The sequence below is a fragment of the Micropterus dolomieu genome, linkage group LG01 (genome assembly GCF_021292245.1).
Source record: "Micropterus dolomieu isolate WLL.071019.BEF.003 ecotype Adirondacks linkage group LG01, ASM2129224v1, whole genome shotgun sequence".
Lineage (NCBI taxonomy): Eukaryota > Metazoa > Chordata > Actinopteri > Centrarchiformes > Centrarchidae > Micropterus > Micropterus dolomieu.
Genome location: NC_060150.1, coordinates 31,392,655 through 31,418,544, shown reverse-complemented (window position 1 = coordinate 31,418,544; position 25,890 = coordinate 31,392,655). Strand labels below are relative to the sequence as shown.

Genomic DNA, 25,890 nt, shown 5'->3' with positions numbered 1-25,890 from the left:
TTATCTTGGTTTGCAGTCCTGCTCAGACAACAGCAGGTTGTTGAGTTTGATTACAATGTTGGCAAAGTCAGTGAGCTCCACAAAGTCAGAGGTGATGATGTTGACCCCGTCCACCCCTGGCCTCTGAGCCTCAACCCAGGACATGATGGCGGGCAGGTTTCTGGAGCCACAAAAGAAGAACCATTATATTAGAAGGCAAACAACTGCACCAATTTTTGTGTTACAGCGAATATCCTGTCAGTTGAATTTCAATTTAAACTGATTCCCAGACCTTGCAAGCATGCTCTGAATATCCAGGGCCAAGTTTCTGTCTCTGTATGTTTTATAGTTATGCCAAACTTTAATCAGTTGTTCCTTAGCTGAATGTCTAGAAAATTTGTTGATAAGGGTTTGAGATAAATTATGTGGGAGAAACTGTACATGGTGGAAAAAAACGGTAAAGGGAGTTATGTTTGTATCTGTGTCTGTTAGTAAGAGTCTACTTTGCTACTATTGTTCCAATGCCATTGCTTTGCATTCAAACACTTTCTGTTTTGGTTCCTGGCTGGCCGAAACGCACACACACACAAACGCCATGACTCTGTAGCTGTATCACTTCTAACACCCTTAAATTCTCCACTATGCTTGAGCCGCCAGCAGAACAAAACCAGGAAGTCAGAATGTTTATCAAGCAGTGATAAACAATCCCATTTCCTTGGAAGTACAAAATTAGGCCACCTCCTGTCTCGCCACAGCGTTCAGGAGTGTTATATATCCCAGCACCAGTGGCTGTTTCTCTCACATGTAGGGTATGGTGGGTATGTACTCTAAGTCCACTTATACTTGGCTCAGCAAGCTAGATGACTGCTAAAGTTTGTGCAAATAATTTAGTCCTTCCTTAGGAAATAAGATCTCTTATCTGAGAGATGAAATGTGTTTCTATTTGATCTTCTATAGTTTGGAAATGGATTAGTAGGATTATAGCTTATCCTCCTATAGTGAATTATATACTGAAATAAACCAGTGAAATGACTATTGATGATGAATATAACAGATAAGCCAAAAATAAAGATGCTTAGAGTTTTTATAGAGGTATAGTCGATCTGTTATGTTATGCAGATGAAACACAGTCATCCACACATCGTTGTAGAGAGTATGAGGTCTTAGAGGCATAACTTGTGTTATTAATTTTGTCACACAACGGTCAGCATTGTAAAGTGATATCATGTCACGTCACTATGGGCTTTATTTAAATGTAATCGTGCTAGTTCAACGACAAGTGAAAAATTGTATGTAGTATAGCTGCAACTAAGGTGCAAAAGAGCTGGCTTAAGTGGAATATAAATCGGAGGGCGCAGTGATTATTCTACACTCTCAGCCAGTAACATCACTGGTCTCATTCCTGAGCCAATCACAGGGAAGCTTGACAACAATAGCTCAAAATATTTTCTTCTTTCAGGGGTCTTTGCAATGCTGACAAACCTCTTTTTTGCTGGCAATTACAACATTTACTGCCCTCTACTGGCCACAGATTAAAGTACTGTAAACACATGGAGATGAGCATAAGAGAAGAGGGCAAGGTTCAAAAGATGCATGAGCAGATACACACTCACGCACAGGCTGGATTCCTAAATCTTAGTGTTTCAAAGCAAGTTATATTTTAAAGTGATGTGATCGAAACCACCAAATCATCACTACGAGATCACAGACTAGATCAGAATAGATCCAGGTCCTTTAGTCTGTTTTCTCTGTTAAAATAAAGTTATAATATAATAAAATATCCACAATATTCCACCACACCTCCCCGAGACACAGCCTCCTAAAAACACCCAACTTTGTCACTGACCTCTCCACCAGGTAGGTGCGTAGCCCCCAGACCAAGCCCTTGGCCACGGTGTTAACCCTGGGTGTGAGGATGGCCTGAGACACGTGGAAGGAGCCCTGCTTGGCTCTTTCCTTCAGTGTAGTTTCCAGGAACTAGACAGGAGAATGTCAAACACAACCAATCTAATTTAAGTTACCCTATAATTAGAGACATAGCTTGTGTAATTTAATGTCTCAAAAGGAAAAAATAAATAAACTTCATTAAAATACTGAGGAAATAAACAGGGAGCAGGTGTGCTGTTGAGTTTAGCATGGAAAGAGGAAGATGAAGAGGAAAGGAGTTGAAGGAGGAGAGGAAACAAAATGCAGTGGTGAACTTAAGAGTAAAATTTTCTATTATAACAAAGAAAGTCAAAGGAATGATAAACTGCTTATTTCTTTAGGTTGAATAAAAATAGTGAATCGATATCTGTATTGATTTTGCACTTAATGAAATAAAATAAACGTGTATACTGATAGGCCTCTGTGCTGGTGAGTCGTTCTCTCAGCCTGGATGTTGTTTTCTGACCTGTATGAGCTTGTTGGGCTGGGTGGTGTTTGCCCATGGGGCAGGGATCTTGTTGCCAGGCCACATGACAGAGATGCCCTGTCCTGATGGATGGTGGTAGAAAACAAGCACCTGAGGGGAAAGATCAGAATCAGAATTGATGCCAAAAATGATGATGAGTAGATACCTTTAAAAGACCGCACAAATGCTGCTCAAATTACATTAATGTTGTTAATGAGGAAAAAGTCCCTTGTTAAAGTAAATATCAGGTCATGAGAATGATTTTAGCCCAGTATTTGCAGTAATATATACACATTTTTACAGTGTTGTATAATTGGAAACTCAGCTGTACTTTATGTGTACTTGACAGAAAACTCATCTTGTCTTTTCCAATGCCACTTAGAACAAGAAAGATAGTTATAGGTTGCCCTTCACAGCTGGTAATTCAGCAGATCTCTCCTCTTCCACTCTTACTCTTTACTGTTCCTCTCCTGTTTGCTCTGCACTCCCTCTCTCCCCTTCCCCTTTGCCAACTAAGCCAGTCACAGATTAGGGTCATAGAAACAGGAGTTCAGCTGATAGTATTTGAATGACACACACATGCACTTAGAACCATGCAGACATAACATTAAGATGCACATGGAGCTTGTCATGTCATATATGTCCACAATGTGTATGTATTAAAGTAGGATGAAGAAAGAACTAAACTAAGAGTAAGTGTGAGATGAGGAAATCAAGGAGTGATAGGAAATGTGAAAGAATGGTGGAGATTGAAAAGCGGGTGGGGTTAGTTTGAGATAAGTGGAGCAAAGAGGGAGACATGTAGGGAAGCTGGAGGAGGCAGAGAAATGGAAAGAGAGTGTGAAGAAAGGATCAAAGCTAAATACCATGAAAGAAGGATCGGTGGAACAAGCGTTAATGGGATGACGCTCACCACTAATTCCTGTCCAGCAGAGTCACAGGTGGCAGGGATTACCTCACACAGGGGTTGAGTGGGCCGTCCAATAAACGCACACCTTTTACTTGTACATGTATATGTATGTGCACATATGTGGCATGCATTCCCTCACATATGCAGGTGCACATAAACACAATCAGTAGAGTACCTTTAAGTGCCTAGACGCTGATGCAAATCTTCCATCTCCTACACTAGACTTGCTAGGTCAGATGGAAAGAGATGAAAATAGCTTTCTATGTTACGATTAATAAAATTTAAATGGGCTGAGTTCACTGGTGTTCCAATACAAAAAGACCTTAAGCAATGCTGCACGTCCATTTTCACTGATGCATCCTGATCCCACCTGGTATTTCTTTTCCCAGAGGTAGTCCAGAGTGATGCTCTCCACTGCACAGTGTTTACAAAGCTTGCTGCCAAACACTTCCTGGAGCATGTTGATGAGGTACACATGATGCTCTGCGTCCATCTCATAGTAGTGGTTAAAGTCTAGTAACACTACCTAAATCAATAAAACATCAAAATAACCAGTCAGTAGGTCAAATCTATAGATCTATGGTCATGCTTTTGTATCTGTGCAAAATCCAATTAAAAGTGCTTCTCACCTCTTTCCTGTGCCTGCTTAAGAAGGAGTTAATTTCTAACAAGCCATCCCGCACCTTGTGGGAGTGAGTGAAAGGATGGATATCACTATCAACTATACAGGCTTAATATTTTACAGTCCATCTAATGACACACTACTTGTAGCAAAACACTGTATCATGTATGGGATGAGCACATGTCCGCATGACCCATTTCAGGAGAGGGATGTTTACAACTAAACTCGCAACCTTGGATCCCTGTTCCTGGATATCAGTCCCACTACAAACAACATCAGCTGGAAACTAGAACAAAATGAGTGACAGCATTACTGCTCATGCTGTTAAATGAGACAAAACAAAGGAGAATCGCATGAATAAGCTGAACCATTTGCAGCAATATTCAAATGTGATCATTAGAGGACTGGGGCCATCTGATCAAGAAACTTACTACACTATTGGAATGTGACAGATTTTAGGGGTTAAACACAATAAGAAAGCACGAGTAGGCAGGCACAGTAGCCACAATGATAAGCATTTAAATGTCAGTAAACTACACCACTGCTCACCTTGTGGCCAAACAGGCCATGGATAAAGTAGATCTCATTTCCAGGCTCCCCTGGTTTGGAGGAGACCCTGAGATCAAAGTAGCGGATTCCTGCATCCAGCTGCTCTCTAAATGTCAGATTCTAGGAATACAGACATGATATATTACAATATTACAACTGGCTACAAAACCCAACACATCTGTTATGTTGTAAAATGAACTGACTTTCAAAATCTGCCCAGAATATGTCACTTTATATGTCAACTGTAAGATGCCAGTCTCCCCATATGGTTGGATACCTGGGTCATGGACCACTTCACCATGACTTTCTTGGCTAAGACGCTGAACATGGTGGCCAGGTATTGCACAAATGCCTTCTGATCGGGGCCCACCGGGGCATGCACGTCCACCCAGAAGGTAAAAGAATCGTGAGACCCTGGAAGAGGGATGATTACAAAATCGAAAGGAAAACTGAATAAAAACATAAAAACAGATGATGTAGCATAGGTAAAGTACAAAAATACATTGACAGAAGAAGGAATGTAAAAGAGGAGAAGGGGAGAAGGGAAGAACAAAGGGTCAGTGTAAAAAGCAGATTAAGATGCAGCAGAAATCAACAGAAAATTAAAGGATGAAGCTAGAGCTGTATGAAAGAAAGTGATAAAGGTGGAATGCTTTTTTTTTTTTTTTTTAGCATACATAGATATGACTTGGTTACTTCCACATAGCTTTGTTGGCATCCTTTCAAACTTCACAGTGGTATAAATCCAGGTGTGATGGACAGATGGATACGCAGAGGAGAGACCCCAAACATCTTTACGCACGACGCGGCTCACCTGGCACGGCGAGGTGTTTGAGGGGCATGGCACTGAGCTTGGAGGGGAGCGAACCCATCCAGTCGGCATTGACATTGCCGATCCCGGCAGGTCGGGTCTTCATGTCAGAAACGGCCCGTCAACAAAACCCTCTCAGGAAACCGCTCTCTGGTGCAGATGCAACCCCTGCGACGTATTCCCGTGCGCTCCCGACAGGTAAAAACTACCGTAGACCATCTTGTAAATGACACTGTTAATCATACATATGCCACCGGTTCAAAACGCATTTTCGACTCGCAACCAGTTCGAGTGTATGAATTGTGACCCGTTCCCTTTACCGGTAAGCAAACGCACGCGCTGTGTTCCAACCGGCGAACCGGGCATCCATTGACAAGACCGGCGGAGGACTAACGACCGAGATAATCCTCTTAGAGCACAATTCCACTCGTTATCTCCCCTTCTCTTGCTTCTTGGCTTAACCTGTGTGTGTGAAGACCATTCCCCCGTGGACACACGCAAACACACTAAACATAGCCTACAGAAAAGCAACAGATGGGAAAGTTGTCCTGATTGTGGGCTAAGTTTTTTTTGTGGCCTAATTTTTTTGTGGTTCATATTCAGCAAACCGTGACGATAGGCTGTAAGGACGAACACTCATAAATCATTGATCAGTTCATATCTGATTTGTGACCGCCGAGGTGATGGGGATGACATACCTAACACTCAGTGTTTCTACATTAGGGCTGACATCAAAACCTCTGCGTGTTCAGGTGTTGATATTTTATTCTGTTAATGAATTCATAACTTTTATTGGGCCTGTTGAAAATGCCATGCAGGTCTAATTATTAGCTTACAGATCTACAAAGAATTATATTTAAATAGTCAATTACCTTTTTTAAACTAGCCTACGAGAGATATGTTTGCGGATTCACAGCTGTTTATTGGCAATTTTGAAAAACCACAGCCCCACTGCTCCCTCTAGTGGTGCAGAACTTGAACTGCCACTGTGTCCAGAGAGGTGGTGAAGTAAAGAGCTCACACTCAGTCACTGTTTTTTGGTCACCCTAAAATTCGTGCTGTGAATTACCTGGAAAACAAGCGACGCACACACGCCGACGTTGACATCTTTCTGTTTAAGCAGCTATGTTTTTGGAACAAATTAATCATCTTTGTCATTTTGGGTCTGAAACCTGCTGCACTTAAATAGCACTATGCTTTATTAAAAAATCTCATGTAGAGATGGTTTGTGTAGTTTGAATAGGCTACTTTTGTCAGTCCCGGGGTGGAAGATATAATTTCAACCTCAATTCTTCCGCAGTCCCACTCACCGGTCCCAAGGACCACAAGTCCCACAAAGCATTGGGCCCGCACGCGCTGCTCGTCACCTGGCAACTCAAACAAGCGTCGCGTTTGTGTGTACGTTTCCATGTGGAGCTGTCACACGCACACACACGCACCTATTATCGTTAGAGCTCCTTGTATTTTTATCTGAAGAAACGTCGTGCTATCAGCCGGCCCAGACAACGGCCCAGGAGAGGAACTACACCCATGAATGGTGAGTTTAAAACTATAAGAGAAAGAAGAAAATGGCGAAACAGAGAAATAGGCCTGAACAAAGATGGTCGAGGAAGTGAGCTGTCAAAGCGGATATGTCAACAAGCCTTTCGCTATGTGTTTTTTCTGATGTTATATTATTTTTTAGAGTTAGGCTTTATACTGATGTATTTGTTTTATGGATAGTTGATTGTGTGTAGCCAGCAGACAGCAGAGTAACCTATGGGAAGCAAAGTACAATTTTATTTTTACCAAATAATCACATTTTCAGTCACAAACTTAACTTGGGCTACTCTGTTTCTATTCCATGCCAGGTTAGTGTCCACGTGTGTTTTCATTATAATTGACCTTGAATAGCTTCCTAATGTCATGTGGCCTGGATACATCTTAATTCCCTTTAAATCCCTCCACAGCAGACTGCCATATGTGAAAGCTGAGTGCTGCCTGGCCGCTCCACTTGTCCTATTCCTTATTGTTTCAGTGAGAACTGCATATCAAGCAGAGCTTTGTTTAGAGAAAAAAAAATCTACTTTGCAGTGGAAAAAAACATAAATTGAAAAGTCTCAATACAGTGGGCAAAAAGGTGGGCGAATATTTAAATATTTATATATTTGTCCTGGCACTGACAGAGCTAAATCTAGTTTGGACATTCTCTTTGGATGGGAGTTCCTGGCCCCATTCAATGAAATGAACACTAATCTCATTTTGTTTCACTGCCCCTGGCTTACCTGTAACTGTACCTCCTTTAACCTACAGTAAACGGAGCAGGCTAATACTCAAGACAGGTTCTACTTGCCCACCACACTTTCATGAAAATAGTCAAAACAATTGAAATCCTTATGTGCTAATGCTCATAATGTGTGTATGCATTTCATTATTGCCAACCAGTCCATTAACCTTTGTTTATCTAAAACATACTTGGTTTTCCTTGATGTTTTACCATACTTATTATGTCAGAATATGCAGGTCTTACAGTTGGGCAATTGCTGTTTTACCGTCAGCACCTATGATTACTGCCTTGCTCAAGACAAAATTTATGTCCGCTAAGAAACCTTTTCTAGCTTTTCTAGTTTTCTATAACTTTTTGGTCACAACCCTGCTATTCTAACCTCTCACCATTAGAAAAGGTTCTACAAAATAACAATCGAGCCATTTAATGAATGATTTTATAGTTGGAGGATAATTCAAATAGCCAAGGCAGCAATTGTTTCGTGGAATCAGGGAATAGTTATTGCTTTGCTTTTATCTATAAATGTCTGAATTTGCTATTAGCAAGGAATGCAGTGCCGCCATGTCCTAAAAACTAGTTTGGTGCCACTAAAAGCTTAGACTTTCTCTGGGTCTTCTGCTTGAGAAACATGTAGCAGACAACCTGACATGAATCCTCCATGCAAAAGGATAAACTAGGCTTAAAAGGTTTGAGGGTTTACCTTATTATCTCTAAGGTATTAGAAATCAGGCTGACGTGACAATATGTGGATATTATACAATTGCATTAAAGTAAGGAAAACATTAAGGGCAATGTGTTGCAACTTAAAATAGGACTTTTAGGAAAATAAAATATTTCAGTGTTACCAAAATCTGACAATTGGCAGATCATACAGCATAACAGTGTTAGTTTCCTTTGTTATCCTTTCGGAAACCATTTGTGTTTGTGGCCACCGTGTGTGGCCAGTAGCGTCAATCAAATCCTCTTGTCAGGCAGGGTGCTTGGGGATAGTAGTGGATGCCGGTAAGCATGATGGTGATGTAACAACCTATTTACATCCCTGTTCGCCTAATCTGCCTAGGACTGGCTGTGTCATCTCCCTTGGGTGGTCATGTTGGAGCCTCCCACTAGTGAGACACACACCTAAGCCACCTCACTGAGGGAAAAAGTGCTCCCTGCTTTTCTTTGTCCTCAGATCTCTTAAAAATCCTGTTCGGTGGTACTGGGTAGCTAACTCCCGGGTGATTTATTGTATTTCTGGTTGATTGATATGTATCTGCTGCTGCTGATATTTATCTCTTTACTGCCACTGAAGGATTGCACGGTGTCATCTGTTGGCTGACCTATATCACCAGGATCCAACCTTTCTAACAACGGATCAGTTACTGCAAGATGAGTCTTGAACTTCAAGAATTGGTGAGCAATACAACATACTGGCCAGCTGAAAATCCTTCCTCCTGGAATAAGAACAATTGAACTCTTCTAGAGAAGAGGCCGGTGAAACAAAGAGATTTCTTCAGCAGGGGAGGACAGGAAATAGGACAGACATTTGATCAATGATTTAGCACTGTGTTTCCACAACTTCTTTTATAAATTAGGAACGTTAACAGGCTGATGAAACCGTCTTGAGAGATGATGAATCGCTACACCACCCTGAAGCAGCTGGGAGATGGCACCTACGGCAGCGTGCTGATGGGGAGAAGCAATGAGACTGGAGAACTGGTGGCTATCAAGAGGTGAGCATGGTGATTGTTTTGCTTTTATTTGTCTAAAATATTTAAATATTACCCCTCTTTGCTAGAGTGTGGCAATATTCTGTATACATATAATATTGTGGAAGTGTAAGAGTTTGGTTTTTATAATATTGTGATATAGTTCAAAATAGGTCCTCCATATTTAAAGGCTGCTTTACATTATAGTGAATTTTACAATTCAGTGAATCTACAGCACTAATAATCAACCCCATAATATCATCACATTATTGATGGCAATTAATTAAATAAAAAATACTGTGATATTTGAACTGGACAATATCACCAAACCACAGAGTTTCCATATACACATTAAGATAAGTGATTGCTCACTATAAATTAAAATGTATGCTAGATTTTAGGTAAGGTAAACTCTGGCCCACAGCCGTTTTAACTAATTTCTCAGTTTTACAAATCAGATGTACTTCAAAAATATTTTTAAAGCTAGAACTTTCATACTTAACGAATAATTCTTTGCCCTGGATAAATATCATGAAAAAGAATTCGTAGTGCAGTCTAGGTCTAAGGGCGACTGCCTTGCTATCACCAGGGCAAACATACTAGCGTACATGCCTTTGTTTCGGCAGCATGGCATCAGGACTCAATAATAAATGAGACAGCGGGGAGATGCGTCCATTGGTTGATCATTTGGTTACCATGCAAGACAATGCATGCGGTGACGGTGAAAGGCAGTGAAAGTAGAGGGAGTGTGTCAGGTTGCTGACATTGTGGAAGGGACGACCGAAATTGGCAGGTACCCAGACAGGAGGAAAAGATATCTGCACGTTCTGTAACTCTTACCTAACGCCAGTTGAGAAGTTGAGCTATAGTGAAGGTGTCGTGTACGACTGCTGGTGTGTGGTTTTAATGTACATAGCAAAACATACTGCAATAAAACCAACAACTTAATGCATCAACTGAGTCAAGGTGTGTTTTACATTTAGTAGTAGTTAAGCCTATACTTTATATCACTTTACAATCTACAGCTGGTTTTGTTCTTGGAATGAAATGAGCTGAAATTAGAGATACCTTAAAACAAGCTGAATTATTGATGGAAACGCAAATGAATTTTGTGAAGATAGTGACTCTACTGTTTGTTGGGTGTGATGTCTTCTCTTCTTTATTTGATCTGTCTGGTTTTGACTTTCTTCCGCAGAATGAAGAGGAAGTTTTATTCGTGGGAAGAATGTATGAACCTAAGAGAGGTGAAGGTAAGGATGGCGATACTTTGGGCAGGTTATAGGAGACTTTGGGCAGCAGCATTTCCAGTAACTTGCAACAGTGAGAAATGTGAGGTGAAAATATATTCAAATTTATCTTGGGAAGATAAAGCTGTGTGATTTGAGCAATAATGCATAACAGATCCTCGAACAGTTTTGTCAGTTACAGTTGCCTGAAAAGGTTTAGAATTTTGCAAATCAACTATGAAACCCATTTGTTAAACTGTCACAGATTGAAATGAGGATCAGGAACAATAATTCATGTTCTGCACATTAGACAGTCTCTTCACTGTGCACCTTACAATGTGCCTTTTACAATATCATCAGTAACTATATCACTCTGAACTGTTTGACCGTATTCCTGCTCTCTGGCATTTTCTTATTCATAATTGTAAGCAGTTAATGCCATTGTAGAACAAATCTGTGCGATATCTCTATTACAAACCTGTTGTAACCAGGATTACATTACATGAGTACTTGCCTTTTCCTATGATTTGTCACACCAGTCACTGAAGAAGCTGAACCATGCGAATGTGGTGAAACTGAAGGAGGTGATCAGAGAGAACGATCACCTCTACTTTGTCTTTGAGTATATGAAGGAGAACCTCTACCAGCTTATGAAGGACAGGTAAGAAGAGAAACACCATGCTTTACAATGAAAATGTTTGTACAGGGTGTACAACATGGTGGTCTAGTTTGATGCCATTACCATAACACAACGTTTCCAAATATCAGCATCTAGTCAGGAGCTTCCCTACAGGATCAGGTACACAACTGTCACCAGGCTGATACCTTCTCTGGGGGGAAGCCCTGATGTTTTTGCTAGTTTGGAAACCAGCACTTTGGTTGCACACACCTGAGTTTGCCATCTGTGAAAGGCAAAATGCAGACAAGTCAAAGAAGTCCCCGATGTTTCGCTAGTCAGTTTAAAGATTTAACATATATTTTTGTGTATACTTTGTTTTTCAACATACATTGACAGTTTGTGTATATATACTAAGACAAAATGATGTTTATGTAATGATGCTTACATTAGCAGGCTCATGAGAATTTTGTTGATTTTATGTTTACAGAAAAAGATTGTTCCCTGAGTCAGTGATAAGAAACATAAGCTTTCAGATTTTACAAGGCCTGTCATTTATTCACAAATATGGTAGGTGTGCCGCGTTTCCTTCATGCCTTGCAAGTGCATAAGAGTGGTTGCATACTGCAAGATGCACTGAATGGTTGTACAGCGTAAACAGTAATCAGAAAACTATAAAATAAGGAAAATTCCAAGCAAAATCCTGAATTAATTAATTGATCAGAATCTTGGAGTCTGTGAACCATTCAAAACTGCTTTATCTAACTCAGTGGTCTGCATTTCTATTATAAATGGATGTGTGGATGACTCATATGTAGGGATGCAAGTTGTAAAAATCTTACAGAAAATCAGGCTTTACACGTGCACACGTCCAACAAGTAGCCTGTGTTGCCATACAGTACGTGTCCATGCTTCCACACATCCAGAACGCATGTGCTTTTTAGGATTTCTCTTTTCTTCTAACTGCTCTTCTCCCCCCCCCCCTTCCTTCCTTTTCTATCTCTTTGGTCTGCTGTTAGAGAGAACAAGATGTTCTCAGAGAATGAAATTAGGAACATCATGTTTCAAGTGCTGTCTGGGTTGGTTTTTGTACATAAGCATGGTAAGAGGCTTTACTCTATCATTCTTTACCTGCTCAAAAGTAGCATGACCCTTCAGTTGCTGGTTTGGGTGTGTTTGATGTTGTAAAAACCCTCAGATAGAACAGTATGTACAGTTTATATAAAGTGCATATAGCATACTTTGTAATTTTTTTAAATTTGGTATACCTGCTAGGTGTATTTGTGCTAAGATACATTTAAGAGAGAGGAGATTATATTTAATAATGGCCTGCATGCAGTGTGCATTGTTTTCTTTATGCTTAGAATTTGGATCATGTAATGTTACGGCTGTATGTAGAAATTGCCTACATTTTTTTATAATGCCAGCTGGATTACTGTTTTTGACAAAGAATGTTAACTGTTAAATGCACTACCAAAGTTTTTATTCCCTTTAATATCTGCATGTGATAAATAAATTACTGCACATGTCAGATTAGGTAACTACAACAGCTTGGTTAAGGTTAGAGAAACAAAAATAATGTTGAATGCTCAGGCCTTGAATACACAGACATTTAAAACTGGGCCACAACTGTCGATATCAAATATACACCCATTCAGCAACTCCTCAGTTTTCCTTTTCTTGTGCTATCTGAATTTTACGTAGCATTTGCACTGAATGTAAAATACCAATGTAGAACAGTTGCAGATGATTGTAATGTGGTCATTTGGCCATTTAGAGTCCCCATTAAAAGTTGGCATTTACACTGTACACAATGGCTCAGCTTGATATGAACCTTTCTACAGGTTTCTTTCATCGAGACATGAAGCCAGAGAATCTGCTGTGCATGGGTCCAGAACTGATAAAAATAGCAGACTTTGGACTGGCCAGAGAGATCCGCTCCAAACCTCCTTACACAGACTATGTATCAACAAGATGGTGAGAGAACTGTCTAGGCATTAAAACCCATCTAAAACAAATCTCTGTTTTTATCTATGCTATACAGTACGAGTTATTTGCTGATTTATTTAAGTATATGTTCTCTGTCCAGGTACCGAGCTCCAGAGGTCCTGCTGAGGTCGTCTACCTACAGCTCTCCTATTGACCTGTGGGCTGTGGGCTGCATCATGGCTGAACTCTATACTCTCAGGCCTCTTTTCCCTGGGAACAGTGAAGTGGATGAGATCTTTAAGATCTGCCAAGTCCTAGGCACTGTCAAAAAGGTGAGAAGAAACTGAATCCAGAGACGTGGAAATGATTGGCCTTTCTTCAGGGTTTTAACTGGAATTACCCAAACTTGTTAGGTACTGAAATAAACTGAAATATTCCCAATGATATGATTAAGTTTATATTGATTATAGTAGGCTACATTAGTTGGCCAGGAGCATTGTTCCTCTCTCTGTGGTGCAAAGCAGCTTAAGTGTGCTCCATGCTGAACAGGTTTGCCACTTCATTTTCAAAGGCTTTCCCCAAATCCATTCCTATTTACTCTGATTGCTAAGCAGAGCGGTCAGAGCGCATTTTTGGTCTGACCTGGTCAGGAACTGAGTCAATGACCTCAACCAGAAGGGCAGGCATTCAGTGCCACTGATGTATACTGTAGAGTTGTGGGTTTATGTAAACATGCAAATGTTACATCTTGCTTTTACAAACATCTTTAGTGAACTGGCATGGATTCTAAAAGGTATTAAAAAAAGATATTCTCTACTACTCTTCCCTTAGACGGACTGGCCAGAGGGCTATCAACTAGCTTCTGCTATGAATTTTCGCTTCCCCCAGTGTGTGCCAACCCACCTAAAGACCCTCATCCCTAATGCCAGCAATGAGGCTATCGCCCTGATGAAGGACATGCTGCAGTGGGACCCCAAAAAAAGACCCACTGCTGTACAGGTAGGCAAGACTGAACCTCAAGGACGAGTCTAAAGAGCTGGTGGTTATGCAGTACAAAGGCAAGGCTTTGTTTGTTATATCTGTTCAATGTAAATGTCATTCATTGGGAGTGAGAGTATTCAATGTTTTACATACCATAGATAAACAATGTAGGAGGTGTCTGCGACAGCTCCAAGTTTTTAACTGGCATTGCATTATAAAAATTGCTTTGGCTTTTCTGGAGGCCAAAGTATAACCTGGACTCTTAGCTCTCAGTTTAAACCTGTTGTCAGAAAAGCAATTTCCATTACACTGCAACACTCACCACTACGTCCAGATTATCTGTAGTTCCAATACTGAGATTGCATTAGCGTCCTAATCCCAAATCATTTTAAGTAGTGCTTTAGCCATACTTCACTCCCACTACCACTGCTAAATGTTCTACCTGCTGCTGGTGTACTCTGTGTCATGTAAACAAAGTTAGACATCATTTACACTCCAGTAAGACAGCTGATTTGCCCTGTGGGCACTGAGTAGGAAACACCTTTCCAGCGGGAGTAACAGTGCTTTTCCATTCTCTGCTTACAAAGCTCCCAGGTGTAAAATACACATCATCTACTTCTTTGTCAAAGTGTTATACTTGTTATACATTGTTATACATGTTTGTCATTGCAGGTCTGAAGTCCCTTACTCTAGTGTTGTGTATGTAGTACACATGGTTAAAGACATCTTGATTGTGCTCGAAAACAATGTTTCCAGAATATTCAGCATAACAGAATAACAATCTGTATTACTTTCAATCCCCGTCTAGGCCCTGCGTTACCCCTACTTCCAGGTAGGCCAGATTTTAGGGCCTCGCCCTCAGAGCCAGGAGGTTAGGAAGGTCCAGGCCAGACCGGTGGCTCAGAAGCAGGCCTCGGAGCTCAAGGCTGATCCCCAGCAGTCTTCTTCTGAGTCCAAAGCCTCCACATCCTCCTCTAGAAACCAACAGCAGGACCATCAGCCTCTTCAGCAGATCCCCCTTCCCCAAAGTGAGAGTAAACCAGGAGGTGTCAGCCATGCTGTGAGTGTCTTTATGCAAATCAGAACCTTATTTATTGTACTTCATGTTTAATAAAATGAAAGAATGGAATCCCTATGATTATGCAGCTACATAGGCTTGTTTGTCAGGATTTGCCAGGACACTAATATATAAAGGAGTCCCTCTGGCCAATGACTTTGCATATTAGGCTCCTCTTCTAAGGAGCAAGAGTTGTAGGACAATAAAAGTAGCAGTGAGCTGGAGATAGTAAGAGAGATTTGATCAATTCAAATGTGACAGTCAGTGTGGATGCTCAATGTCTTCTTCTGCAGAAAGCAGCATCGCTGGGCAGTGAGAACACTGTTGCTGGGATGGGGGTGCTGAAAAGTGGCCGTCGTCGCTGGGGCCAGGCGCTGGCCAAGACCTCAGAGAGCTTGGAGGAATCTGACCCGTCAGAAACCGCCGCTTCCAACTCCAAGAAACCCAGCCTGGGAAACACAGAGGAGGAGAGGAGCCCCAAGGAGCACCACCCACAGTAAGTGCTGTAATGTCTAAATAGAACTGGACTGGCAATTTGAGAAAAAATTTATGCATTGACACTTTTTTTTCCATTGCATTGCAAAGTGCTAAAAAATATTAGCTAAAGATATCATTGTAATGTACAGTAGTTTATAAAATGATATAGGTATATCCAATATTTTCTGCCCAGTCTTAAATATAAATGTTTAAATGCACAACACCCAGGGGAGTAGGACTTAATATGATACACTTATCTAAATAAATGAGGTGCTTTTTGGCCGAAAAACCTTCAAGTGTCAAGTGTTTTTTTAGGCCAAAGGAGCAGAAACCGCTGTATTCCTTCAGCACAGTAACTAAGCTACCCAACAACGTCAGGGTGGGTCAAATGGACTCCAGTCTCCCAGGATCTGCAGCACGGCAGCACTATCTCAGCCAGTCACGATACTTGCCAGGTAAGACTGCATTCAGCTCATTTTTATCATTGGGGAGAGGCCACCATGACGTAGTGTTATACAAACAATTTTGCCATTCTCTTTATGGTTTTGCATCATTTCCCCTCTCAGCTGTTGTGTGTTGCACGGCCTCGTTGCTATTTTGAGATTCCTCTTAGTGATTTGTACATTATGCAAGCATTATAGTGATTGACTCAACTTCACTGATCAAGTAAAAACAACAAGGCATCATTGCATTCACTTGACGCCGCCTGATTAGCCAGTTACATAAAAATGCAGCATGGTGATTGTAATATTTGGATTTTTTTATCACAGGGTTGATCGGCAAGAATCCGACTGCTGCTGGAGATAAGGAGATGAGTAGTATGACGCTGCGGGACCTTTGGGATAACTCCTCAAACACTGTAAATAAACCCCTTGCTGCTATTGGAGGAGGATTATCTGTCACCAGGGCCAACGCAGGTAAGGACAGATGTCTAGTGTTAAGATGTTTAATGGAGTGTGCACTGGACGGGGCTCGGGTCCACTGCAACAAAACTGTCAACGTCTTTTAGAGCTCTCATAATATAGAAAGGAATTGAATGACTTACATTCATGGAGATGACTGTGTTTGCTAGAGTTATCCCTGATTAATAGGGATATCTAAATTGTCTCTGTTAATAGATATTTACAAGCAGCATCAAAAAACAATTTGGCTCATAAAATCTATATGTGACCTAACACAAAATTAGGCAATAAACCTACTTATTCAGAGAAACAAATAATGACTACATTGTGACTTGCCTTATTTTGCCATGCAGTGAAAACCTGGCGACTGTCAGTGTCACATACTGTTACGTAACAAGGCTCCAAATGCTAATGATGCAGCTAATGTCTCCTGATCAGTAGTTATGGAGCCATTGACAAAGCAGTGTTAGGAGTGAGCCTAAGCGTCTGCGGCTTCAAAGATGGGAGACCTCTATAAATCATTTGTCATGTAGACAGACACACAATATGGGTACCCGCTGTTCTCCCTCCTTCTTCTGTCCCTTTCTTTCACCTTGTCTCTCCCTCTCCATTGCTTATTCATGAGACTAAGACTGTCAGTGTAAGATCAAGTGTTCCTTAAATGGCCCTCAACTGTACCCCCTGCTCATTTGTCCCAGCACTCACACACACACACACCAATGTTTGTTTTGACACCACTTCCCTATTACTCATTAATATAATTTTTTGTTAAAATCAAGAAAAAAGTGTCTCTGCATGTACATGAAATTTTTCTCTCAGTGTTCTCGCCCATTTCTATTTTTCTTTCTCTTCTTTCTCTCTGGTTGCCTGCACATCTCCTCCAACTGTGCTTTTTCCTGTGTGACTAGAAGAGAATTCCTCTAAATCTGTGGATAGCCCAGCAGAGAAAACTGTTGTTAAAGACAGAATACTGGAGAAAATTGATCTCTCCAAAGGTATTTCATTGAGATGACTTCACATGAACTGTTTAGCTGTATTTTTTCATTTGGAAGTGTAAATTTAGATACCGCTGACTCCTTTACTGTAAGTTGCTTGTCATGCTTAAGCTCTTTTGTAGTTGTAGTTAGCAGGGCAGCTGTTGCAACAAGCTTCAGGTATCCAGCCAACGACTTAACATGTGAAAGAAACCCGCTGCTAAAGGCTCTGCAGGAGACAAGAGTACAAACACATAGTTTAACCAGAGAACTAAGAACTCCAGTTGCTTAATAGATGGTAAATTGCACTACAACCACAACATCTTCATAAGGGAACAATGAGGCTTTTCACTAATTACACTGATAGCCATCTGTGACCACTGGTGGAGCAGATCGATGGCATCGCTGGAAAAGTTGAATGACTTCAATCTCTTGATCTTAGTCACTGTTTGGGTCCTTAGGAGCTGTTGCATATGCAGTAGCTACTGCACACAAGCTAACACAAATAATTAGTTACAGTAAAGCCACGTGAGAAAAGATCTATTAGGTGTGTTTACTAATGTTTTCTTCATTTGTATGTTTTTGTGTTTTAAATGGGGCTTATATGACGTTGACTAGGAGCCCATTCTGGTTGAGTACCTGGAGGGTGAAACAATACAACATCAAAATGACCCGTGAACTATGTCTTTCTTCTCTTTTAGGGAACTTTGTAAGCACCAAGTACAACCTCTCTGGCGGTTATATGCCTTCATTCCAAAAGAAAGAGGTGGGCTCAGTGGGACAGAGAATCCAGCTTGCCCCTTTGGCTGGCCAGCACACAGGTAAGGTTTTCTTTCATCTATGTAAAGCTAAAAAAATTATTTCAGATATTTTTAGATCAGATAACCTCCTCACGTGCCCGGTTATCTGGCTCAAAAAGTTGCACTCCTTGTCAAATTTTAATCTTGAATAAATATTGTTTCTATATTCTGTAAAAAGTACTGCTCTCTTTTATGGTCGTCCTGTACTTGACCATTATGCCAAGCCTAACTAGTCCTACTCCCTTTCTCTATTAAGTGTCCAGTTTCTTACTTGCAATATTTCCATCTAAACTCTAAACTCACTGGGACTATGTTTGTCCTCTTTCTTCACTCTTTCAGTCAATCTTTCTTCTTCTCCTGATAATAAAAAAGAGAAAGCAAAATCTACCAAGCCCAAGCCCATATCCAACTCATCTTTGAGTGAGCCCAATGAAGGTATTGCCATTTTATAATAGTTGCTATTAGGGGTTTTAAAGGTCCTTCTGTATTGTATTTTTTGCAGCTGCTTACAATATCTGTTTCATCTTTACTTTTGATGTTTCAAAAAAGTCTTTAGTGAATGTCTTTTGCACCACATGTAAGAAGTATGTGAATAAAGACTCACCCCTGGCTGTATATCTACTGTATATATTAATGATAGACAAATTGACTGACTGCCATGTTCCTCCAGATTACAACGGCTGGAAGAGGAGGGCGGACAGGACTCAGGTGAAGGGGAGCAGCTACTCAGCTCTGGGGAAAACCTCTGGGAATCTCCTGACCAGAGCTCCCGCCGTACAGCCTGTCCATGGCAGGGTGGACTGGACATCCAAATATGGTGGAAATCGGTAGTTCAGAAAGAAGACGTACAGCTTGTTGGACTGTGCTGCCTAGTGGGACGCGTTTGGTACGTGACCAAAAGCAGAGTTTTAACCATGCTCAAACTCAAACCTGGAGGAAATTCTGTGTATAAAATTTGGTATCTTCCCCGAGACAAATCACATTTTCTAAAAACCCAATATGCAGGTAGCTGGTAGGGGACAAAAAGTAATGTCACTAAAGATGTACGCGACCCATCCGACATTCTTTGAAGAAACATTTTTCATGCCGCTGGACGATCAATTTGTTCCCTTGGAGTTTCTCTTGACAGTTGCCATGATGCTGAACCACTCCTGGTTCCAGAATCCAGTGTGAGCCAATTCTTCTGTTAGTGTTAGGATATTCTGAGTAGGATTTCAATGTGGCATATCTCTTTTTTACTCTAGTTTTTATTGTTAAGTTGTATTGTTAAGTATTATTTTACAACCGACAACAAAGCAGAAACTTTTCCTAACGGTTCCTTCAATTCTATATTCACTCTATTATAATTCATCATAGGAAAATCTTAAGTGTAAAATAATGATGCACCAATCCGACTTTCGCAGTCCTGATACTGATACCAATACCTGGGCTTTAGGTATCGGCCTACAAGTACCCATCTGATACCTGTGTAAAACGAAAAAGCTGTCTTCTTCACTGTGACGAAGAGGCTGGGAATTATTATTTAACGTATAAGGCAACATTATACTTGACTTATTGTTCCTAACTTACTAAAACAAAACGTTCAGGTCTACTGGTGCACTGCTGACGCATCACGTAGTATGCGTGTAATTGTATTAAATAGATCTGCCCCCTTGTCACAATACCGATTGAGTCAGTATCAGATCGGTGCATCCCGAAGTGTAATGGCTATAAAAATGATTATGTGAACTTGTTCTGCATACTGCAAGACAACCGCACACCTATTTGTATTATGCAATGAATCAACTGAACATTTTGTAAACATTTTATACTAATAAATTTATGAAAATTCATACTTCATTCATTCAAAAAGGACAAGACAATCTTTCCTATTATATAAACAAGGTACTATATTTCATCCTCAAATATACACTTACTTTATTTTTTTTTTTTTACAAAATGACATGTAAATGACATATGCTGACAGGGTTGTTCCTTGGAACAGAAGATGGAGCACACATCAGATTCTTCTCTCCTTCAGGACTCCTGGGGTTTCTGGAGCAATGCCAAACTTAGCTTTCCCACCATCAGAAGACTGAAACAAGACGATAACGTTAGACTCCATGCAAAGAGCACTGCGAATAATAATACCTACCAAAAAAAGATTAATGTCCTGATTTAACACATCCCTATTCTTGTCTTTTAACTCGGGGAGGTAGATTTTAAGTTGCATCATAGTATGAGGGCTCATCTGCAGATCAACAGTGAAGATCGGACTAGAATAACTATCTCATTCATCTCGAGGCAAAATTAGTCACCATAACACCGTCAGACTAACACAATGAGGTAACCACCACATCCAGTTAGGGTCATCCTCAACAGAAATCAATGTTACTTCGCCTAGAGTCTGTTTAACATGTGTAAAACCAGTTTAGTAGGATTATGGAGATGGATACCTTACACCAGCCATCAAACCAGCTGGCATGAACTTCCTGGATCCATAGAACCTCTTTCCCATGACGCCAGTCAGAGCTCCTGATGTAGCTGGACACCACGTGGGGGGAACATGTTAGTGGAGGACAGAAAATCAGGAAGCATGATGACCATAGAGATGCATTACTGTTCTTTCTCTGTTTTTACCTACTTAATCCCCCCAACACATACACACCAAATTCAGTATATGCCCAGTTAAGTATACCAACCGAGGGACACCCAAACATTATTGGGGTCATTGGAGATCTGGTAGGCACCAAAACCTGCGAGGCCACCGAAGAGAAGACCAGCAGCAAGGGAGGGGACACTGCCTGAAGAAAAACAACACAGCAGGTCAACACCCACAACTGACATCTGCAGAAGAAGAGCATGTATATACTGTGTTATGGGTGTAACACACTATAGTTTTATAATGCATGGAAAGAAAAGAACATCAGTTGGGATGTTAACATGCTCATTCTACTAACTTAACATTTCTTCAGAGGGTGAATGTTATTGTACCCGTCAGAGATAAAGTGATGTAGGCTATAATCTCAAATAATTTGCGCTGTTTGAAGATTTTAAGGAGCTGAGAAGCAGGTAACACCAGAACCTTCCATCACTTTCACATCTAATAAAACACACTTACCTGCTTTCGCATAGCCAACGACTCCCCCGGTTGCGATAAGGGCTGCGTATCCATATCCTACCCAATCCACAGACATGTTGGTCACCTGTCAGGGCCACAGCGCGTGAGTGAGCGAACAAACCCTGCGTGTGATGCAACTATTCAATTCAGACGGCTTCCTGTTGTGAACCTAAAATTAACTGTTACTTACATGTGCAAGAATACCTAAAGGACTGTCTGAGTGCTGCACCACAGAGCTGTTACAGAAAACTAGCTGAGGCAAAAGAAGATATATAAACATTGTAGCATCCGACTAATGTCCCCGCCGTTAGACCGCAGTACTGCGTCTGTTTTTATCAGAAATCGTTACATTGAAGCCTCATTGAATGGTGTGTGTGTGTGTGTGTGTGTGTTATTAGATAAGCCTATCTGCTGTTCAAACCCTAGCACAAGCACCAGAAGCACAAACTAGCATCACTGTTGTTACAACACACAGACAGGGCTTAACACGAAAAGCTTACTGGCACAACCACTTCAGCAAATCCCACGCTTCTCTTTGTACGAGAATGAAATCTATAAATGTCTAAGAATTTCAAATATGAAAACCTCAAACGCAAGTAAAGCTACATACAACCTTGCTCTTTTTGTTTGTCCTCTGTCACTACCAGACTGTTCTCCACCGAGCACAAATTATCGACACACATAACACGCGGCAGGAGTGCTCGACGGGAAATGTAGGCTCTAGCGCTTTGGAGAGAGGTTGCTGCGTCTGCGAGGTGGCATTTCTACAAATAATAATAATTAATAATAAATAAAAAATAAGAATGACCGCAAAAGCTATTTCAAGCACACATCAGTTCCGCTAACCTCCACGGGGTGAACTTATTTGTACATTATAATTAATAGGCTATTATGGTTTTTGTTTTTAAAACTATAGGCTAGGCTTCATTAGCCTACTTATTTTTATAAAACGTAGAAGGCTATGCTATAGCTACATAGGCTAAATTATGGTCTTGTCTTTGTGTTTGTCCATGCGGACAGAGAATAACATGAGCAATTTGAAACAAAAATAATAACAATAATAGACAGCATAGACACCGTCTGTACAATTAATGATTAATTAACATGATTGACATAATCTATTTTTTTGTAGCCTATAATTTTTCGTTGCCACCTCCTAAAACTGATTAGGTGCCCTTGAGGAAAGCTTTCCCATCTGTTTCCATACTGATTGCTCTAGCCTAGGGAACCCAATATAAGAGCACTTTTGCTGTTTGGTATGCCTTCATTAAATGTATTTTTTTTCTATACTACAGGAGAGGAACAAACAGTGGGGAGGCTGAACCCTGTTTGCAAAATGTCATCCTCATCATCTCACCTGCTAAGTCCTGCCACAATTTACTACCAAGGACCATTGATTGGTCCTCCGGAGTAGTGGTTTTATTTTAAGACCACAAGATGGCACCATAGGATAAGGTCCGGAAAAGGTAAAGATGTTTTTTTTAAGGCATAGCCCAACACCCCCAAGCTTGATCTGGATTTTTTCCCATCTCGGTGCTGTTAAAAATATATTTTGCTTTACATTCAGAAAAAAATGTCTGAACAGAAGCAGGACAAAACACACAATGTCACCTCTCACTGCATCGGAATGTGTATCAGTATTGGAGCCCTATTGGGTAATTACCGTGAAAATGGGCAGGTTTAGTCTTGGAAGAATGATTAAAGTTCATGAAGAAGGACAGGTGGGTATTAGTCAAAAAGAGGGTTTAGCCAAGTCCAGTGAGAGTTGTCTATGTAAGTTTTGGTCAAGCGATAAACAGACAAACTTGACATTTGCCTGACTCCTGGCCATGTTTGATATTTCACTCATTTGCACATGTTGCCTTCGACCACCTGCTTTTTTTTGACTGGCATGGGTTTGGCAGTTCCACTTACTGGAATGCTCACTGCTCACACATTCTCATTTGGTTTCAATTACCTGCAATATTGTCTTAAATCCACGGGCGACGCGTCCTCGCCCTTTTCCTGAAGCAAGGTGGCGCTACAATACAACTTATCCTCCTTGTAGAGCAGCGTTTCAATACTTTCTGGTTTCATACAATGGGCCTGAAACCTTCTCACTCAAGAGACACTAATTTCATGAATTTCACGAAGCTACATTGGCCGTCTGTAGCTTGAGTGCTGGTGACGGGATAGTTACTGTCTTCAGCAGACAGGCACGTCCAGCTGGAGCGAGTCCACTGCCAAAAATCCTTTGTTGCAAATCAATCTGGGCATCTTTTCTAAGATGATTTTCTAACTTCTCCATAACTTAAGGGGCCAAGGAATTAGTCCCATAACCAAGCAGTATTACAAAACAATGAGGGAAGGAGGAGAGACTATAAGGAGAAAAGCTTTCCGGAATATTTCACAACATTTTTGGCAATGAGAAGGAGCGTGAATTACGCTATGCTCTGTTGTGTCTTAGCACATGTTTTTGAATAAGACACAGGCCAAGCAGCACCCCAAACACACACGCGCGCGCACACAAACACTTCCATCAATACAGCAAATATTTCCTTATTATTATTATTATTATTTCGTGTCATTTGTTTTACTATGAATGGCTATACAAAGTGCCTGAGGTACATCCGTTGCCGACGCCTATTAAACACAGCTCGCAGTTGGATAAACGTTGCCGGAGGCCCGTGCTATGGTGGAAGTGGTTGAAACCAAGCCCTAGACAAACAGGCTGGATATTCAACGGGGACCCCGCTCTTGTCTGAGAGTAGCCCACTCTCAGACAGCTCTGCTTTAAAACTTACTCCTCCTTTAGTGCGCAGAGCCCCAAACAATATTTCTGATCCCCCCCACCTCCCTCTCTTTTGTCCAGTCCTGGCTAGGTCTATATAGCTGCAGGTATTGTGTGTGCAGTTAAAATGTGTTCGCCTTTGAAGTCAAACATGAAGGCTTGTTTTAAATATTAACACCACAAAAAAATCTATAGATTCTATGTGGAATTGTGCAATTGCAAAAAAAAAAAAAAACAACAACAAAAAAACCCCAACACAAAACAAACAAAAACACTACTATAAAGGATTTATTTGATAAAATACAAAATGAAGAGTATTTTCCCGTAAAACCTTTGTCCTATATTCTCAGTGCATGCATTAAATATGTTTAATATAAGTGTTTGATGTAGTGAGAGAAGTGCAGTGTACTGCAGCTGCAAGCGACGTGCACCGCAACTCTGCGCGTCCCGTGTGCAGTCTGCATGTGTGTGAAACTTGAAAGAGGAGAAAGGGGGTTTTGGACCAAAGCTTTGACCATTATCACCTATGTGAGCGCACGTGTTGCTCTCCTCCCTGGATGTCTGTGTGTATGTGTGTGTGTGTGATGTGTGTGTGTGATGAGTGTGTGCCTGTGAGACACAGAGAGAGGGAGCGCTCATTCGCTTTTGGCCGGAAGGGTCCACATAAGTATGTATTAGAAATAAACAGTGGATAAATAAATAATGACCCTCACAATAGCAGCGTCGCTTTCAGTGTAGAAGTAATGATGTTGGCAGTTAACCTTCAAGTTTTTTTTTAACTTGACACAGTTTTATTTGAGTGAGAATTCATGCTTTCTACCAAGACAAAACAGTGAAGAAGAAAAAATGGAAAGGTCAATTGACTAGGACTAACAGATTACTTTTATGTCAGTTGAAGACAAACCTATCACCCGTGTAATTTGCCAAAGTTTATGCTTTTCTCCATTCTCTTTAATTTTCTGGCAGTTTAAGCATATTCGTCTTTAATGAATTGTTACCAGGAACTAAGGTGGGGGTAACCACGTCACAGGTTAATGTACTCAAAACACTCCCCTCACCTTTTATTAACGAAATTTATTTTGTATGTAAATTCAATTAATGCAAAGCAATTGTCACTTTATACAATTTGGGTTTTATATTGTAAAAGCTTAAACTAACATTTTCCTGTAAATATAATTAGTGTTGGATTTGTTTTTATTAATATGAATGGCTGTGATTAGTACTGACTCAGTTTCCTCAAATAAGTAATATCAAGATTAGTTTTGTTAGTTTTTATTATTATTGTTTAAGCAAAACTCTTTTAATTGACATCAGAGATCAAGCTGACATCTTAGGCCTAGCCAGAACCCAGGGAAATTTTATTTATATTATAGCCTACTATGTCACAGGTAATTTCTCGTTTCTCGTCCACGCCCGGAGCACTGCGCATGCGTCACCAGGTGGCCCCGCACAGTTTTTATGGCCAGGTGAGGCGATCCGGTCCAGGTTAAAAAGTAAAGGTTTACTTTGAGACCGAAGGCTCAATGCGATAGACACGGCACCGGATCGACCAAAAACAATCAAAGGCAGCAGAAGACAAAGAATGTCAATTATGGGCAAAATGGGGGAATGGCAGGTATGTGCTGCTTACTTTAAGACAAAGAGACGGCTGTGAAAATCCATGAAAACTGTCAAAGTGTCGACTTGTTGTAGGATGAGGCTGCGCAGGCACCGTAAAATCTTTTGTAAAGGGAGGTGGTACAGTGCTCTTGTGTAGTCTAGGAGCGTATAGATTTGTATCTGTCACGAGATCACACAAAGAAGTTACAGATATTTTGTTTTGGAAACTCTCTGTTGCG

General features: G+C 40.7%; 3 protein-coding genes across 13 annotated transcripts in view; 1 reads left to right on the top strand and 2 right to left on the bottom strand.

The window, feature by feature from the left end:
- plcxd2 (phosphatidylinositol-specific phospholipase C, X domain containing 2) lies at positions 1–5,369 on the bottom strand. The gene is made up of 8 exons (XM_046065141.1): positions 5,267–5,369; positions 4,730–4,866; positions 4,453–4,572; positions 3,911–3,964; positions 3,652–3,807; positions 2,372–2,482; positions 1,826–1,956; positions 1–160 (listed from the first exon to the last, which is right to left on the bottom strand). Exons 1-8 carry the CDS (start codon positions 5,367–5,369, stop codon positions 1–3), a joined length of 972 nt encoding a protein of 323 aa, XP_045921097.1.
- A 1,274-nt stretch (positions 5,370–6,643) lies between these two features.
- The window catches only part of mak (male germ cell-associated kinase), a 23,464-nt gene continuing 4,217 nt past the window's right edge, over positions 6,644–25,890 (top strand). The window contains exons 1-18 of one of the 9 annotated variants that reach the window (XR_006827527.1): positions 6,644–6,800; positions 8,824–8,924; positions 9,107–9,244; positions 10,416–10,470; positions 10,986–11,107; positions 11,553–11,632; positions 12,907–13,039; positions 13,152–13,323; positions 13,823–13,990; positions 14,781–15,032; positions 15,323–15,525; positions 15,822–15,961; positions 16,277–16,423; positions 17,317–17,403; positions 18,084–18,203; positions 18,522–18,617; positions 18,853–19,068; positions 22,578–22,748. Coding sequence is in view for 7 of the 9 variants with exons in the window: in XM_046065075.1 (XP_045921031.1) it covers positions 9,141–9,244; positions 10,416–10,470; positions 10,986–11,107; positions 11,553–11,632; positions 12,907–13,039; positions 13,152–13,323; positions 13,823–13,990; positions 14,781–15,032; positions 15,323–15,525; positions 15,822–15,961; positions 16,277–16,423; positions 17,317–17,403; positions 18,084–18,203; positions 18,522–18,617; positions 18,853–19,013 (2,040 nt within the window). In the remaining 2 variants the exon portion in view is untranslated. Of the gene's footprint in view, positions 6,801–8,823; positions 8,925–9,073; positions 9,245–10,415; positions 10,471–10,985; positions 11,108–11,552; positions 11,633–12,906; positions 13,040–13,151; positions 13,324–13,822; positions 13,991–14,780; positions 15,033–15,322; positions 15,526–15,821; positions 15,962–16,276; positions 16,424–17,316; positions 17,404–18,083; positions 18,204–18,521; positions 18,618–18,852; positions 20,071–22,577; positions 22,749–25,890 lie in introns of those variants that run through there. The other 8 variants (XR_006827528.1, XM_046065075.1, XM_046065052.1 and 5 more) reach the window with 8 other exon arrangements.
- tmem14ca (transmembrane protein 14Ca) lies at positions 20,047–22,034 on the bottom strand. 3 transcript variants are annotated; one of them, XM_046065130.1, is made up of 5 exons: positions 21,896–22,034; positions 21,283–21,367; positions 20,864–20,965; positions 20,618–20,705; positions 20,047–20,256 (listed from the first exon to the last, which is right to left on the bottom strand). In XM_046065130.1, the coding sequence occupies exons 2-5, from the start codon at positions 21,356–21,358 to the stop codon at positions 20,199–20,201; spliced, it is 324 nt and encodes a 107-aa protein (XP_045921086.1). In that variant the 5' UTR covers positions 21,359–21,367; positions 21,896–22,034; the 3' UTR covers positions 20,047–20,198. The 3 variants fall into 3 exon arrangements, with proteins under 3 accessions (XP_045921086.1, XP_045921080.1, XP_045921072.1); XM_046065124.1 differs by having other exon boundaries at positions 21,783–21,924; XM_046065116.1 differs by lacking the exon at positions 21,896–22,034 and adding an exon at positions 21,473–21,650.